Source organism: Tupaia chinensis, unplaced genomic scaffold (genome assembly GCF_000334495.1).
Source record: "Tupaia chinensis unplaced genomic scaffold, TupChi_1.0 Scaffold145907_1, whole genome shotgun sequence".
Classification (NCBI taxonomy): Eukaryota; Metazoa; Chordata; class Mammalia; order Scandentia; family Tupaiidae; genus Tupaia; species Tupaia belangeri.
Window position 1 is genome coordinate 2,192,211 of NW_006205765.1, and position 17,341 is coordinate 2,209,551.

Consider the following 17,341-nt stretch of genomic DNA (forward strand, 5'->3'; position numbering starts at 1 on the left):
ACCATGGTTTGAATCCTGGACCTGGCAGCTTGCTTTTTTACTTTCTGTCTCTCACTTTCCCCCTCCCCCTCTGTCCCTCTCTGGTCAAATTTAAATGATGATTAATTTTTTTTTTTTTATTTGACTAGAGCAAGACACAGAGAGGGAAAATGACAAAGGAAGCCCCTAAGTCTGAGACTCTAACCACAGTTGGCTATATAGGAGTTCAGCGCCTTAGCTACCATGCCACCTGCCAGCCCCAATTAATTTTGTTTTTATTTTATTTATTTATTTTTTGGAGAGATTTTTGCTATAGGGCACATACACTTGCCAGAAAGACAGAGACAGACAGATAGAAAACAAGTAATCACCCCTCACAGGGGATGGCCACACCACAATCCCTTCTCCTCCAGCCTCCTCTCGGGATCTTGGGCATGCACACGCACACGCCCGGAGTGAATTTAAGCCAACGAGTCCGGGACTTGAACCGTGGTCAACTGCATGGGAGTTCAGTTAGCCATTAAGCCACACCAACTGCTGGTCCCAATTTTGATTTTATTTCTATACTGTTTCTCTTGTGCAACCAAGAGTTATCCTCTCTCTCTCTTTTTTTTTTTCCTGTTAGAGAGATCTTTTTGCTAGAGGGCACATGTGCTTGCCAGAGAGACAGAAAGTGAGAAATCACCCACCATGGGGATAGCCACACCACGAGTTCCTTCTTTGAATGTACCTATGTCTGGCATGAGTTTGAAGTCATTGGGTCCAGGACTCTAACCACAGTTGGCCTTGTAGGAGGGAGTCCGGCGACTTAACTGCTTCTCCATCTACTGGCCCCAAGAGTTACTTATTTTGAGATGAGTTGAATTTAAGAACAGAATATCTTATATTTTTCTGCAACTTAAAAATTCTATATTTATTAATTAGATAATACGAAGTATAGTATTTATTTCTAGACTAAAGTATTTTATTAAAGAGTAATATATAACTTTATGCTTGAAAACCCAATCTGTGATAAAATTTGTATTCATTTCTGCTTTTGAACCGCGAAAATAAATTGCCTTTGATATTCTTTTTTTTTTTGAGAGAGTTTTTTGCTATAGGGCACACGCACTTGCCAGAAAGACAGAGAGAGACAGAAAGCAAGAAATCACCCCCTTGTGGGATAGCCACACCACAATGCCGTCTCTATTCTCCTCTCAGGATCTTGGGCATGCACGCATACGTGCCCGCCGTGAGTTTAAGCCACCAGGTGTGGGACTTGAACCGCTGTTGCCTACATGGGAGTCCAGTGACATAGCCATTATACCAACTGCTGGTCCCTAAAGATATTCTTAAATAATAATTTGTGACTAATTTGTATATATTCATTGCCCTTTTTTTTTCTTTTAAGGTCCTATGCTTATATTAGACTGAGTAAATAATCAAATAAATGAAATCTTCAAAAAGTTCATGAAAATTGTATATTATGAATATATTTTGCATCAATTTCATATTTTTTGGCATCAAAACAAAGTTATACTTTAATTCCATTTTTTTCACAAACTTTTGAAGTCTTCTCATATTTAAGTCAACATAGATGTTTAGGAACATAATGATCCACCAGTGATTCCAGTCGCATTTCAGTTCTATTAATGTATCAGTTTGCATCTAACATTCATTTGTTAACCACCTATAGGTTACTGTTGTGGACGCTGGGCTAAGGGCTAAGAATAGAGAGCTGAATGAGACACCATTCCTTTCAAACTTAATAGTAACCAGGTGTATTTTTAGGTGTACGAAATTTTCAAAAATACTGATACAACACAAGTGTTTTTGCTCTGAGAATCTAGAGAATAAATAGAAATTTGCCAAACTAGGTAGACGTGATTTCTGTACATGAGAATACACATGTGTGAATCAATAGGAAACCAGAGAGGTTTTTTTGTTTGTTTGTTTGAGAGAGATTTTCGCTGTAGGGTGTGGATGCTTGATGGAGAGACAGAGAAAGAAGCGAGAAATCACCCCCCAGGAGGGATGGCCACACTACAATCCCTTCTCATTCATTTTCTCTTGGGATTTTGGGCACACATGCAAACGCACCCAGTGTGAGTTTTATGCCACTGGATCCTACTAGAGAATTATTTTAAAATAAATGGACAGTGGGGAGTCAGTGGTAGAAGTGTAGAGGCTGTGGGAGTTACTATGAAAGATGGTAGTCCCACATAAAGGAAAAGGCAGTAAAAAGAAAACAAGAGAAAAGATGATTTGAAAACATTTCATGATGCTGGTCAAATTAAAATAAATAAATAAATAGATAGATAAATAAAGCTCAATAAAATAATTATTAAAAAAAAGAAGGGGGAGGACAGCAGGTGGCATGATGGATAAGGGCACTGGACTCCCACATGGCCAACCATAGTTCGAGTCCCGGACCTGGTGGCTTGCTTTCTCACTTTCTCTCTCTCTCTCTCTCCCTCTCTGGTCAAATTAAAATAAATAAGTAAATAAATAAATAAAGCTCAATAAAATAATTATATTTTTTAAAAAAAAAAACATTTCATGATGAAACTTACTTGGTTTGGAAGGTGAGTACAAAGGCAGTCTAGGGGGCCAGCAGGTGGCATGGAAATTAGGGTGACTGGATCCCACATGACAGACAGCATGATTTGAGTCCCAGACCCTGTGGCTTGAAAAATATTCTGGGAATATGTGTGTGTGCCCAAAATCCTGAAAGAAGAATGGAGGAGAAGGGATTGCAGTGTGACCATCTCTCTAGAGGGTAACTTCTCACCACCTTCCCCCTACCCCCACAAGTGCACATGCCTTATTCGACTGTGGTTCAAGTCCTTGTCCTGACAGCTTAAAAATAACACCAGGCATGTGTGTATATGCATGCCCAAAATCCCAGGAGGAAACTGGAGGAGAAGGAATTGTGGTGTGGCCATCCCTGCCAAGGAGTGATTTATCACTTTTCCCTTGCACTGTCTCTGTCTCTAGTGAGTATTTCTCTCTCTGTTGAGTATTCATGTCCTATGACAAAAAACTAAAGAACAAACTATGATAAAAAGGAGTCTGAGGGACCAGTAGTTTGCATAATGGCTATGTTGCTGAACTCCCATGTAGTCGATTGCGGTTCAAGTCCCGGACCCAGTGACTTAAACACGCCAGGCGTGTGTACGTGCATACCCAAGATCCTGAGAGGAGAATGGAGGAGAAGGGATTGCGGAGTGGCCATCCTCCCAGGGGGTGATTTCTCGCTTTCTGTCTCCCTGTCTCTCTTTCTGGTGAGCGCATGCATCCTATAGAAAAAAAAAAAGAAAACCTCTCCAACAACAACAACAAAAAAGGAATCTGAGGAGATTTCCAAGTTTATGAGTGGATAGTCGTACCTTTTATGTTCTCTGTCATAGGGAGCCTGTTCAGAGGTAAAGAATAAGGGCGTGAGGATTGAGAGAGATGAGCTATCTGAAATATCAGGCATAAAATGTAGGTAAACACAAATGGAACTCTAACGGAGAAGCCAGAACTTAGGACAGAGGAGGTTAGGAATTCTTACCTATGGAAAGTTACTGAAATTGTGGGACCAGATGGAATTTTCAGTTGCTAAAGAGACAAAGTTTAATATTATTCTCATCTTTTTTGTTAATAAATAAACCTTTCTTATATTTAATTTTTAAAAAGTGTAAATTGACTGAAATTATGCCTTTATGTTATCTACTTTCATTTTGCATACTAAATTGTTTATTTTGAAGTTAAAGTAAAAAGCTAATTACTGTTTTACTAGAGAATTTCTACTCAAGAATGTGAGGTTAACACCTGCTATGATGCTAAAAAAAATTTGTCGTTTTAATTTAAATATAAATTGGTTCAATTGTCTTTTGTTTCTTTTTTTGGTTTTGTTATATGGTGAGTGCGCTCACTGTATACACAGAGGAGGCTAAAGTAAAAAAGTATCCACCAATGGGGATGGCCACACTGCAACCCTTTCTCCTCCATTCTTCTCTTGGGATTTTGGACACACTTGCATATGCACCGGAGTATTTTTCAAGCCACTGGGTCCAGGACTCCAAACCACACAGTTGGTCATGTGGGAACCAGCTGTCTTCACCACCATGCCACCTGCTGGCCCTGTTTTTCATTCTTACCTAAAAATTGACAGAGATCAGTTCTTCCTAATTTAGAAACTGGCGCTAGCAGGAGGCATGGTGGTTAAGGGTGCTGGACTCTGACATGACTGACCATGGTTTGCGTCCCAGACCTGGCAGCTTGCTTTTTCTCTCTCTCTCACTCTGTACCTCTATGGTCAAATTAAAATAAATAAAGTTAAATAAAAAATTTTTAAAAAAACCCTGAAAGTTATACTTTTTTCTTTTGCTTACTTCTTCCATGCAAGAGAGAGCAAGAGCTAGAGACAGGACCCCAACAGGGTCCTGAAACCATGATCCACCCCCGGTCAACTCCAGATTGTGGATACAGGTGTACTTGAGAAGTGTCAAACTCAAAGCCTTGCCATGTGGGTCAGCCTTTCAGAGTATAGTGTTTTACCATTGCACCACCATCTAGCCTCTCTTTCATTTATTTATTTACAATTTGTTTGTTTGATGAGAGAGAAAGAGAAAGGCACCCCTGAGTGGATCTTGCTGTACTGTGATCCTCCCCCAGCCTCCCAGACAACCAGAATCATAGTTGTCTACAGACACAATTGACATGTTTAGGTTGGCCTGGGATCCAAACCTGGGCCTCCTGTATGACCGTACCATTTTAAAGTGGTGCCCTGCTGCCTGTGCCACAGTGGGCCATTATATATTTCTGTATGGTGCGCCAAAGGTATGTCTTCAGCAACAGGCAGTTTTGGCAACCATTGTCTATACTTGCTGATGGAGAATATTAGAGAATAAGGCTACCTGACTAGCAGGAATTATTTAAGTAATAAACTGTAAGATTTATTAATTTATATTTGGAAAATTTTATTCAAGAAAAAATAAAAGTTACCACTTTATAGCACATATCCAAAGTCTCGGGAAATCTAAGATAAATTATTGAGCCAGTTCTGGAGAGGATTAAGGGACAGTATTAATAAGCTGATATGAGTTCCTGGGTACTCATGATTTTTCTGATTAAATGAAAGTTGAGTCTGCTTAGATAGTTAAAAAAGGAAAGAAATGGCATTTTGCCTAAAGATTTTTGAGGGCAAGTCCTATAGCACAGTGGTTAAGGCGGTTGGGTCCTACATGGATGACTGAGGTTCAAATACTTGCCTTGGTGGCTTTAAAAACATATCAGGCACATGTGTGTGCTTGTGCAAAATTCTGACAGGATGGAAAAATGGAGGTAAAGAAATTGCCACAAGACCACTCCCCATTGAAGGCTGCTTTTTCTCTCTCTGGCAAGCATAGGTACGAAAAAAACCCCTTATTTTTGATACATTATTGATAATTTGAAATTCTTTTTTTTTTGGAGATGCTTTTGCTGTATGGTATGCGTGCTCGCCAGAGAGACAGAGAGACAGAAAGTAAGAAATCACCCCTCAGGGGGAATGGACATGCCGCAGCCCCTTCTCCTCCATTCTTCTCTCGGGATCTTGGGCATGCAAGCACACATGCCTGGCATGAGTTTAAGCCACTGGGTCCGGCACTCAAACTGCGGTTGACTACATGGGAGTCCAGCCACATAGCCATTACACCAACTGCTGGTCCTGATAATTTGTAATTCTTTTAAGAATTATAGTATGACATATCCATTTACAATGTAGCTGCCTAAATGATTTGTCAAATGTAAAAAAAGGAGAGTGAGAGGAAGGTGCTAACCCACTTTCTTTTCTAAACTGGTGATAGTGTAACCATGCAAGCCCCCCAAATTGTTAACTCACTAGTTTTTATAGTTTATAACTTTGTAATTGTATCTGAGAATATAGAATTTCCTATCATAATAAGATCAAGAGTGCTCAGATAACTTTGTAAAATGAATTTTATGTATTTGCATCTCCTAAAAGTTAAATCTTGATTTAAATGTATTGACACATCAGAATTCCTTTTGGTTATAAAATAAATTACTGTGGGGAGAATGATAAATGTAACTTGGAAAATATAAAATTTAGTATTTGTTATGTCATTTAAACTTCTTTATATGTTTTTGATAGTAAGGTAATTTTCCTTTTGTCTTGATCAGCTAAGTCATAATATTAAAAATGTGGTGCTTCGACCCAGTGGAGCAAAACAAAGCCGCCTAATGTTAACTCTTCAAGATAACAGCTTCTTGTCTATTGACAAAGTACCAAGTAAGGATGCAGAGGAAATGAGGTTGTTTCTAGATGCAGTCCATCAAAACAGACTTCATGCAGGTGAGCACTAATTATTCCATCTTCCGACTAGCATTCTGACTAGCATTTTTTAAAAAAAATAACTACACTGTAGACCTATATCCTTGATTAATATTAATACAGAAATCCTTAGCAAAATAATAGAGGGCAATCCATTTTCTAGGGTCCCTCCTTTCTCGGGAGCTCTCTTTTTCTTCCCCTCTTTTAATACATTCCCCTCTTTGCTCTATCTACTCTCTGTCTGTGACTCTCATTCTTCCTGAGTGTGGGACAAAAACCCATGTGTCACTACAAGTGTGGACCTGATCACTCTTGCACCCTGGCGTTCCTATCTCAAAAGAACAGACACTTGGGACCAGCAGTTAGTGTAATGGCTATGTCGCTGGACTCCCACGTAGTCGACTATGGTTCGAGTCCTGGACCCGGTGGCTTAAACTCACGCTGGGCGCAAGTGTGTGCGTGCCCAAGATCCCGAGAGGAGAATGGAGAAGAAGGGATTGCGGCGTGGCCATCCCCCCTGGGGGATGATTTCTCGCTTTCTGTCTCTCTGTCTCTCTCTGTCTGGCGAGTGCACGCGCCCTATAGCAAAAACCTCTCAAAATAAAAAAAAAAAGAACAGACACTTAAACTTTGACTTAATAAATAATGTTTAATAATGTTTTAATATTTAGAAATAATTAAAGCATTTAATTCCTATTAGTTAATTTAACACATTATGTCTTTAAAATTTAAACTACTTTGAAAAATGTAAAAATGATGACAAGTTTAATTATAAATATTTACTCTATTTACATGTATCCCATGTATTTGCTTTTAATCATTCTTTTTGAGTTATTTAAGGAAATAAGGCTACTGGAGTTGTTTTCCTTTGAAGTAAAGGAAACCCAAGCTAGCCCTCTATTAGTCTTCTTTTATTTAAAGACTGAGGAACCATGCCACCTGCTGGCCCTGTTTTTTCATTCTTACCTAAAAATTGACAGAGATCAGTTCTTCCTAATTTAGAAACTGGCGCTAGCAGGAGGCATGGTGGTTAAGGGTGCTGGACTCTGACATGACTGACCATGGTTTGCGTCCCAGACCTGGCAGCTTGCTTTTTCTCTCTCTCTCACTCTGTACCTCTATGGTCAAATTAAAATAAATAAAGTTAAATAAAAAATTTTTAAAAAAACCCTGAAAGTTATACTTTTTTCTTTTGCTTACTTCTTCCATGCAAGAGAGAGCAAGAGCTAGAGACAGGACCCCAACAGGGTCCTGAAACCATGATCCACCCCCGGTCAACTCCAGATTGTGGATACAGGTGTACTTGAGAAGTGTCAAACTCAAAGCCTTGCCATGTGGGTCAGCCTTTCAGAGTATAGTGTTTTACCATTGCACCACCATCTAGCCTCTCTTTCATTTATTTATTTACAATTTGTTTGTTTGATGAGAGAGAAAGAGAAAGGCACCCCTGAGTGGATCTTGCTGTACTGTGATCCTCCCCCAGCCTCCCAGACAACCAGAATCATAGTTGTCTACAGACACAATTGACATGTTTAGGTTGGCCTGGGATCCAAACCTGGGCCTCCTGTATGACCGTACCATTTTAAAGTGGTGCCCTGCTGCCTGTGCCACAGTGGGCCATTATATATTTCTGTATGGTGCGCCAAAGGTATGTCTTCAGCAACAGGCAGTTTTGGCAACCATTGTCTATACTTGCTGATGGAGAATATTAGAGAATAAGGCTACCTGACTAGCAGGAATTATTTAAGTAATAAACTGTAAGATTTATTAATTTATATTTGGAAAATTTTATTCAAGAAAAAATAAAAGTTACCACTTTATAGCACATATCCAAAGTCTCGGGAAATCTAAGATAAATTATTGAGCCAGTTCTGGAGAGGATTAAGGGACAGTATTAATAAGCTGATATGAGTTCCTGGGTACTCATGATTTTTCTGATTAAATGAAAGTTGAGTCTGCTTAGATAGTTAAAAAAGGAAAGAAATGGCATTTTGCCTAAAGATTTTTGAGGGCAAGTCCTATAGCACAGTGGTTAAGGCGGTTGGGTCCTACATGGATGACTGAGGTTCAAATACTTGCCTTGGTGGCTTTAAAAACATATCAGGCACATGTGTGTGCTTGTGCAAAATTCTGACAGGATGGAAAAATGGAGGTAAAGAAATTGCCACAAGACCACTCCCCATTGAAGGCTGCTTTTTCTCTCTCTGGCAAGCATAGGTACGAAAAAAACCCCTTATTTTTGATACATTATTGATAATTTGAAATTCTTTTTTTTTTGGAGATGCTTTTGCTGTATGGTATGCGTGCTCGCCAGAGAGACAGAGAGACAGAAAGTAAGAAATCACCCCTCAGGGGGAATGGACATGCCGCAGCCCCTTCTCCTCCATTCTTCTCTCGGGATCTTGGGCATGCAAGCACACATGCCTGGCATGAGTTTAAGCCACTGGGTCCGGGACTCAAACTGCGGTTGACTACATGGGAGTCCAGCCACATAGCCATTACACCAACTGCTGGTCCTGATAATTTGTAATTCTTTTAAGAATTATAGTATGACATATCCATTTACAATGTAGCTGCCTAAATGATTTGTCAAATGTAAAAAAAGGAGAGTGAGAGGAAGGTGCTAACCCACTTTCTTTTCTAAACTGGTGATAGTGTAACCATGCAAGCCCCCCAAATTGTTAACTCACTAGTTTTTATAGTTTATAACTTTGTAATTGTATCTGAGAATATAGAATTTCCTATCATAATAAGATCAAGAGTGCTCAGATAACTTTGTAAAATGAATTTTATGTATTTGCATCTCCTAAAAGTTAAATCTTGATTTAAATGTATTGACACATCAGAATTCCTTTTGGTTATAAAATAAATTACTGTGGGGAGAATGATAAATGTAACTTGGAAAATATAAAATTTAGTATTTGTTATGTCATTTAAACTTCTTTATATGTTTTTGATAGTAAGGTAATTTTCCTTTTGTCTTGATCAGCTAAGTCATAATATTAAAAATGTGGTGCTTCGACCCAGTGGAGCAAAACAAAGCCGCCTAATGTTAACTCTTCAAGATAACAGCTTCTTGTCTATTGACAAAGTACCAAGTAAGGATGCAGAGGAAATGAGGTTGTTTCTAGATGCAGTCCATCAAAACAGACTTCATGCAGGTGAGCACTAATTATTCCATCTTCCGACTAGCATTCTGACTAGCATTTTTTAAAAAAAATAACTACACTGTAGACCTATATCCTTGATTAATATTAATACAGAAATCCTTAGCAAAATAATAGAGGGCAATCCATTTTCTAGGGTCCCTCCTTTCTCGGGAGCTCTCTTTTTCTTCCCCTCTTTTAATACATTCCCCTCTTTGCTCTATCTACTCTCTGTCTGTGACTCTCATTCTTCCTGAGTGTGGGACAAAAACCCATGTGTCACTACAAGTGTGGACCTGATCACTCTTGCACCCTGGCGTTCCTATCTCAAAAGAACAGACACTTGGGACCAGCAGTTAGTGTAATGGCTATGTCGCTGGACTCCCACGTAGTCGACTATGGTTCGAGTCCTGGACCCGGTGGCTTAAACTCACGCTGGGCGCAAGTGTGTGCGTGCCCAAGATCCCGAGAGGAGAATGGAGAAGAAGGGATTGCGGCGTGGCCATCCCCCCTGGGGGATGATTTCTCGCTTTCTGTCTCTCTGTCTCTCTCTGTCTGGCGAGTGCACGCGCCCTATAGCAAAAACCTCTCAAAATAAAAAAAAAAAGAACAGACACTTAAACTTTGACTTAATATATAATGTTTAGTAATGTTTTAATATTTAGAAATAATTAAAGCATTTAATTCCTATTAGTTAATTTAACACATTATGTCTTTAAAATTTAAACTACTTTGAAAAATGTAAAAATGATGACAAGTTTAATTATAAATATTTACTCTATTTACATGTATCCCATGTATTTGCTTTTAATCATTCTTTTTGAGTTATTTAAGGAAATAAGGCTACTGGAGTTGTTTTCCTTTGAAGTAAAGGAAACCCAAGCTAGCCCTCTATTAGTCTTCTTTTATTTAAAGACTGAGGAGCCAGCACATGGCATTGTGGTTCGAAGTGCTGGACCCTCATGTGGCCAGTGGTGGTTCGAGTCTCAGATCTGGTAGCTTGCTTTCTCACTTTCCCTCTCTCTTTGTTTCTCTCTGATCAGACTGAAAAATAATAATAAATAACATTAAATAAAATAATTTTTAAAAAAAGAAATAAAGACTGAATTACTGGACATAAGAGGATTTTGCATGCATTCTAAGCTTTTGTCTATGTGGCACCCACCCAGGATGGCTATTTAGAACAGAGGCCATTTGGGTCCTTGATTCACATGCCAAAAATTCTTTTCTTTTTTTTTTTTTTAAGAATTAATTTAATTTAATCATTTATTTTATTTTAATTTGACTAGAGAGAGACATTCACACAAAGAGGAGAGAGAAAGTGAGAAAGCAAACTACCAGGTACGGGACTTGAACCATGGGCAGCCATATGGGAGTGTCCAATGCCTTAACCACCACACCACTTGCTGATCCCCACATGCTAAAAATTCTGAAGACATTTAAATTTATATTTATAATTTAAAATTAGTTTTACTGGGACCCGCAGGTGGCATGGTGGATAAAGGCACTGGATTCACACATGGCCGACCACGGTTTTAAGTCGCAGACCTGGTGATTTGCTTTCTTGCTTTCCCTTTCTCTTTCTCGTCAAAGTAAAAAATAATAAGTAATAAATAAGTAAGTAATTCTGTAAAAATTAAAAATTATTTTTACTGGAGATTTGTTTTTGAGGGGAGAGGTTTTTGCTCTGAGGAATGTGCCCTCATCAGAAAGACGAAGACAGAGAGACAGAGAGTGAGAAATCACCCCCCGCCAGGGGAGATGGCCACACCTCAATCCCTTCTCCACTCTCCTCTCAGGATCTTGGGCACGCATGCACACACGCCTGGCGTGAGTTTAAGCCACTGGGTCTTAGACTCAAACAGTGGTCAACTACATGAGAGTCCAGTGATGTAGACAGACATAGCCATCTGCTGGTCCCTTTACTAAAGATTTTACCTAAGTTATGTGGATTTGAATAGCATTTGAGCCTATTCTAACTTATGAAAGCACATTTAAATGTATTTTTTACTATATATAAACAAATATGTATAAGAAAATACTAGAAAACTGAATTCAACAGCACATTGAAAAGACCATGTGCATCTCAGTGACCACGTGGGGTTTATTTCTGGAATGCAAGCACAGTTCAACATAAGAAAATTGGTCTCTGTAATAATGTACCACATCAAAAGAGTAAAAGATAAAAACCATGTGATCATCTCAGTTGATGCAAGAAAAAGAATTTGACAAAATTCAGCATCCTTATCCTTTCAAGATGGAACTGCTGAACAAACTAGGAGTTAGAAAGAAACTACCTGAACATATTATAAAGACTACGTGAATAGGCCATGCTAATATCACATTCAGTGGTGAAAAACAAAGCTTTTTCCCTAAGATTGATAACCAGACAGGATTGCCTGCCCTTGCTGTTTTTACTCAATATAGTACTAAAAACCATAGTCAGAACAATTAAGCAAGAAAAATAAATGAAAAAGCATCCAAATTAGAAAGGAAAATTTGAAATTAACTGATGACTTGAACTTATGAGTAGAAAATGAAGATTATGACTATAAAAGGAGATGGATGTAAATTAAATTACTCTTGGGAAAATTATCTTGTCACATCAGTCTTAGTGACTTGCCTGTCTATGTGAAACTTATTCTGAGGTTTTATTCTTGCTGTGAAAGCCGAGCTCCATAGGAAATCACACATTGTGAACAGATTCCCCAGCTAACCCCTTTCATTTAAAATGTGTTTTGATTTTTTTTAATGTATTTACACGTATGGCCAGCAGGGCATGGTGGTTAAGGTGCTGGATCCCACATGGCTGACTTCGCAGTTCGTGTACAGGACCTCGTGGCTTGAAAATCACACTGGGTGTGTGTGTGCATGTCCAAAATCCTAAGAGGAAAATGGAGAAGAGACTGTGGCATGGCCATCCCCCCAGGGGTTGATTTCTCACTGTCCCTCTTTCTCTACCCTTCTCCATCTCTTTCTGGTGAGCACATGCACCCTATGGCAAAAGTTAAAAAATAATTTTTTTTTACATGCATCTTGTTAGGAATATGCTATTACTATTTTGCACTATTATTGTTAGTCTCCAGCTCTGTCCTCATCAATATTTCACTGTTACCAATATATTTATTTTAAAATTTGCTATATGGCACATGCGCTCACCCAAGGAAGATAGGGATGGGCGAGAGGAATGAGAAATCACACCCCCATGGTGATTTCCACACTGCAGTCCCTTCTCCATTCCCCTCTTGAGAATTTAGACACACACGCACATGCACCCAGCATGTTTCTCAAGCTTCCAGGCCCGGAACTCAAACCACGCAATCAACCATGTCAGATCTAGCCACCTTAATCACCCATGCCACCTACTGGCCCAGTGTTAGTAGTAATATTTTATAGCTAACAAACTTTTACTTGAGTTTTTTCAACTTAAATATAACATATTAAAAACATTATAGAGTATGAAGACATAGCAGAGCTGCTTTGATTATACTTAATAGCTCTATATGACACATTTTTTTTTTTTAGTAAGAACTTGTACTTGTCATTTAGTACCTATTCTTTCTGTGTTTATGCCACCAACACTGAGCTGTGTCAGTTTGTTAAGTGAATTTAGAATTAAGAAATTGAATACTGAGACCAGCAGGTGGGGTAAAGGTTAAGGTGTTAGAGTCTCACTTGGCCGATTACGGTTTAAGTCCCAGGCCTAGCAGCTTGAAAATCATGTCAGGTATGTGTGCGTGTGTGCCCAAAACCTCAAGAGGAAAATGGAGGAGAAGTATTGTGGTGTGGCCATCCCTCCTGCGGAGGATGATTTCTCACTTTTTCTCTCACCATCTCTCTCTGTCTTTCTGATGAGCACATGCTTCCCTTAAAAAAAGAGACCAGCAGATAGAGTAGTGGTTATATTGCTGAACTCCCATGTAGTCAGACATGGTTTGAGACCTGGATCCAACAGCTTAAAAAACTCACGCCAGGTGAGTGTGCACGCATGCCCAAGATACCAAGAAGAGGATAGAGGAGAAGGGATTGCGATGAGGCCATCCTCCCTAGGGGGTGATTTCTCATTTTCTGTCTCTCTGTTTTTCTTTGTCTCTCCAGAGAGCACATGTGCCCTATAGCAAAAATCTCTTAAAAAAAAGAAAAACAAGAAATTGAGTACTATTTAAAATTCTTATAAATGTGTCAGGGACAATGTCTATTTCTTTTCTTTTACCTTTTTTTAAGAAGAATTTTATTTTATTTATTATTATTATTATTTTCCAGTTTGATCAGAGAGAGAAAAAAAGAGAGAGGGAAAGTAAGAAAGCAAGCCACCAGGTCTGGAACTTAAACCATGGTCAGCCATGTGGGAGTCCAGTACCTTTAACCACCACGCCACCTGCCAGCCCCTCTTTTACCTCTTTTAAAGATATTTTTGCTATAAGGCATATGTGCTCATCTGAGAGAGATAGAGAGACGAAAAGTGAGAGAAATCATCCCTCTCCCCCCAGGGGACATGGCTATGCCACAGTCTCTTTTCCTCCATTCCCCTTTCAAGATTTTGGTCATGCATGCACACACACCTGGCATGTTTTTCAGGCCACCAGGTTCACGACTCGAACTGTGGAGTTGGCCATGAGGGTTTTGGCATTTAATCAACATGCCACTTGCCAGCCCTCTGTTTGATTCCGTAATACCCATCATATTGATTAAATCATTACTCTTTGAATTAATCTGTGTGAGAAAGTTCATGTCTCTAAAATATATAGGAATACAAAACGTTAGAGGTCCAACTTTGAATATCTATTTAATTTTTATTATTATCACTGTTTTTTTAAATTTGCTATAGGGCAGGTACACTCAGCAAAGAGATACATAGAGAGAGGGAGGGAAAGTAAGAAAGAAGCCACCAGGTCCATGACTTGAACTCCACTCAGCTATGTGAAAGTCCAGTGTCTTAACTACCATACCACCTGCTGGCCTCTATATTATCTTAAAATTTCTTTAAGTTCTTTTTTTTTTTTAAGATTTATTTATTTATTTCCATTTGTTATTGTTTTTTGATTTGACCAGAGAGATAGAGAAAAAGGGAAAGGGAAAGTGACAAAGCAAGCCACCAGGTCCGAGACTTGAACCATGGTTGGCCATGTGGGAATCCATTGCCTTTAACCACCACTCCACCTGCCAGCCTTCATCATTATTTTATTTTATTTTATTTTTTGCTATAGGGTGCATGCGCTCGCCAGAAAGACAGAAAGCGAGAAATCACCCCCCAGGGGGGATGAATGGCCACGCCGCAGTCTCTTTTCCTCCATTCTCCTCTTGGGATCTTGGGCACGCATGCACACGCGTCCAGCGTGAGTTTAAGTCATCGGGTCCATGACTTGAACCGCGATCGACTACATGGGAGTTCAGCAACATAGCCATTACGCTAACTGCTGGTCCCTGACCTCTATCTTCATAAATGTTAATTAGTTGTCCTTTTTATAGATAACACTATTTATAAAATATTAGTATTTTTTCCAATTCTTTCAAATTTATGTATTTGTTCTTTATTTTTTTTTTTAAGAGATTTTTGCTATAAAGTATTTGTACTCACCAGAGACAGAGAGAGAGACAGAGAGACAGAAAGCGATAAATCACCCCCCAGAATGACTGGCCATGTGGCAATCCCTTTTCCTCCATTCTCCTCTTGGGCTTTTGGGCACACACTCGCACATGCCCAGCATGTTTTTAGCCACCAGGTCTGGGACTTAAACTGCGATCTACTACTTGGGAGTCCAGTGACATAAGTGTTATACCATCTGCTGTTCTCTATACTTTATACTTTTCAAAGTATTTTTGTATTTATTACTATAGGCCCTGCAAAGTATTTACATAACACACAGAGACTTATTTTATAGATTAGTCTGAAAAGAGACAGCTTAATAAAGAAATGGACAGAGGGACAAAGTGAGAAAGCACTCTCAAGAGGGGATGACCACACAACAGTCTTCTCTTCCATTCTCTCAGGATTTTTTTTTTTTTTTGAGAGGGTTTTGCTATAGGGCGTGTGCGCTCACCAGACAGACAGAGAGAGACATAGAGACAGAAAGCAAGAAATCACCCCCCAGGGGGGATGGTCACGCCGCAATCCCTTCTCCTCCATTCTCCTCTCGGGATCTTGGGCACGCATGCACACGCACCCGGCGTGAGTTTAAGCCACCGGGTCTGGGACGCGAACCACAGTCGACTACATGGGAGTCCAGCGACATAGCCATTACGCTAACTGCTGGTTCCCTCTCTCAGGATTTTGAGTAGGCATACACATGCACCTAGTTTGTTTTTTAAGCCACAGGATCTGGAACTCAAACCACACTGTTAGCCATGTGGGATCCAGCTGTCTTAACCCTCATGCTACTGACTGGCCCTCATATATATATACTTGTTAGAAGCTGAGAGATATTTTTGGAGGATTATGTAGGAATGTCAGTTTAACTTAAAACTGTATGTCCTGTTACCTGTTAGCCTAGCAATTCTTTTTTTTTTTTTTTAAGAGGTTTTTGCTATAGGGCACATGCGCTCGCTAGACAGAGAGAGAGAGAGAGACAGAGAGAGACAGAGAGACGAAAGCGAGAAATCACCCCCCGGGGGAATGGCCATGCCACAGTCCCTTCTCCTCCATTCTCCTCTTGGGATCTTCGGCACGCATGCACACATGCCCGGCATGAGTTTAAGCCACTGGGTCCGGGACTCGAACCACGGTCGACTACGTGGGAGTCCAGTGACACAGCCATTATGCCAACTGCTGGTCCCGAGCCGAGCAATTCTTATCCTAAGGAATTTATTCTACTAAAATAATTCCAGTAATACAAGAAGACATATGAAAATATGTTAAGCATTGTTTATAGTATTGAAATAATAAAACATTCCAGATGATTATGAGTTGAAAACTGGCCAAACAAATTGAAGTATAAAATACATTTTAGGGTTAGCAGGTACATGGTGATTAAGGCACTAGGTCTGACATGGCCGGCTGTGCTGTTTGAGTCCTGAACCCAGCAGCCTGAAAATCACGCCGTGTGATGTGTGTGTGTGTGTGTGTGTGTGTGTGTGTGTGTGTGTGTGTGTGTGCATGTTCCAAACCCTGAGAGGAGACTGAAGGAAGGGAGACTGTGGTATAACTGTGTCCCCTGGGTGTTTATTTCTCACTTTCCCTCTCTGTTTCTCTTTGGCAAGCATAGGCCTCCCGTAGTAAAATCAAAACCAAAAACACAATTTTTTTTTTTTGAGAGAGATTTTTGCTATAAGGTGCTTGTGCTCATTGGAGAGACAGAGAAAGACATAAATGAGAAATCACCCCCTGGGGGGATAGCCATACCACAATCCCTTCTCCATTCTCTTCATGGGTTCTTGTGCATGTACACACTTGTACCCACTGTGAGTTTTAAGCCGTTGGGTCTGGGATTAGAACCATTGTTGATCAGCAACATAACCATTGTGCTGTCGGCTGGTCCCCAGAAATACAAATTTAGTAATTAAGTATCTTAATTAAAATTAATTAAAAAAATGAAGTACCTACAAATTTATATAGTTACCTTGAATGTTTTTAATCTACCTTTTTTTTTTTTTAAATAACAGAGGTCATTATTCTGCTTGATAAAGCTACTTGTAGAGAATTCTTTAGAGTAAATGTTATTGGAGGGTTTACCTGTTATTGTTTCTAATGTGCTTCCTTGGCATCTAATTTTAGTGTTCATGTCATATATGTATTGGATCAACTTTGTATAGTGTTAATTACTGGCTATTTATATAGAATTTCTAGCATTTCCTTTTTGCTTTGTATATTTTATCCTTCTATCATGTGTTCTTATATTTTTGTTATTTAAGGCTTTTTTTTGAGATTCTGGCTCTAGTTACTGTGTATATGTCAGATGTGCATTCTCTCAGAAACCATTAG

General features: G+C 39.4%; 1 protein-coding gene across 5 annotated transcripts in view; it reads left to right on the forward strand.

Annotated features, from left to right (window-relative positions):
* The window catches only part of USP37 (ubiquitin specific peptidase 37), a gene marked incomplete at its 3' end in the record, with an annotated part of 80,420 nt that overhangs the window by 16,355 nt on the left and 46,724 nt on the right, over positions 1-17,341 (forward strand). For 3 of the 5 annotated variants that reach the window (XM_014584232.2, XM_027768337.1, XM_027768336.1), the window contains 1 exon segment: positions 6,127-6,298. In XM_014584232.2, the coding sequence (XP_014439718.1) occupies positions 6,127-6,298 (172 nt within the window). 5 annotated transcript variants of the gene reach the window in all.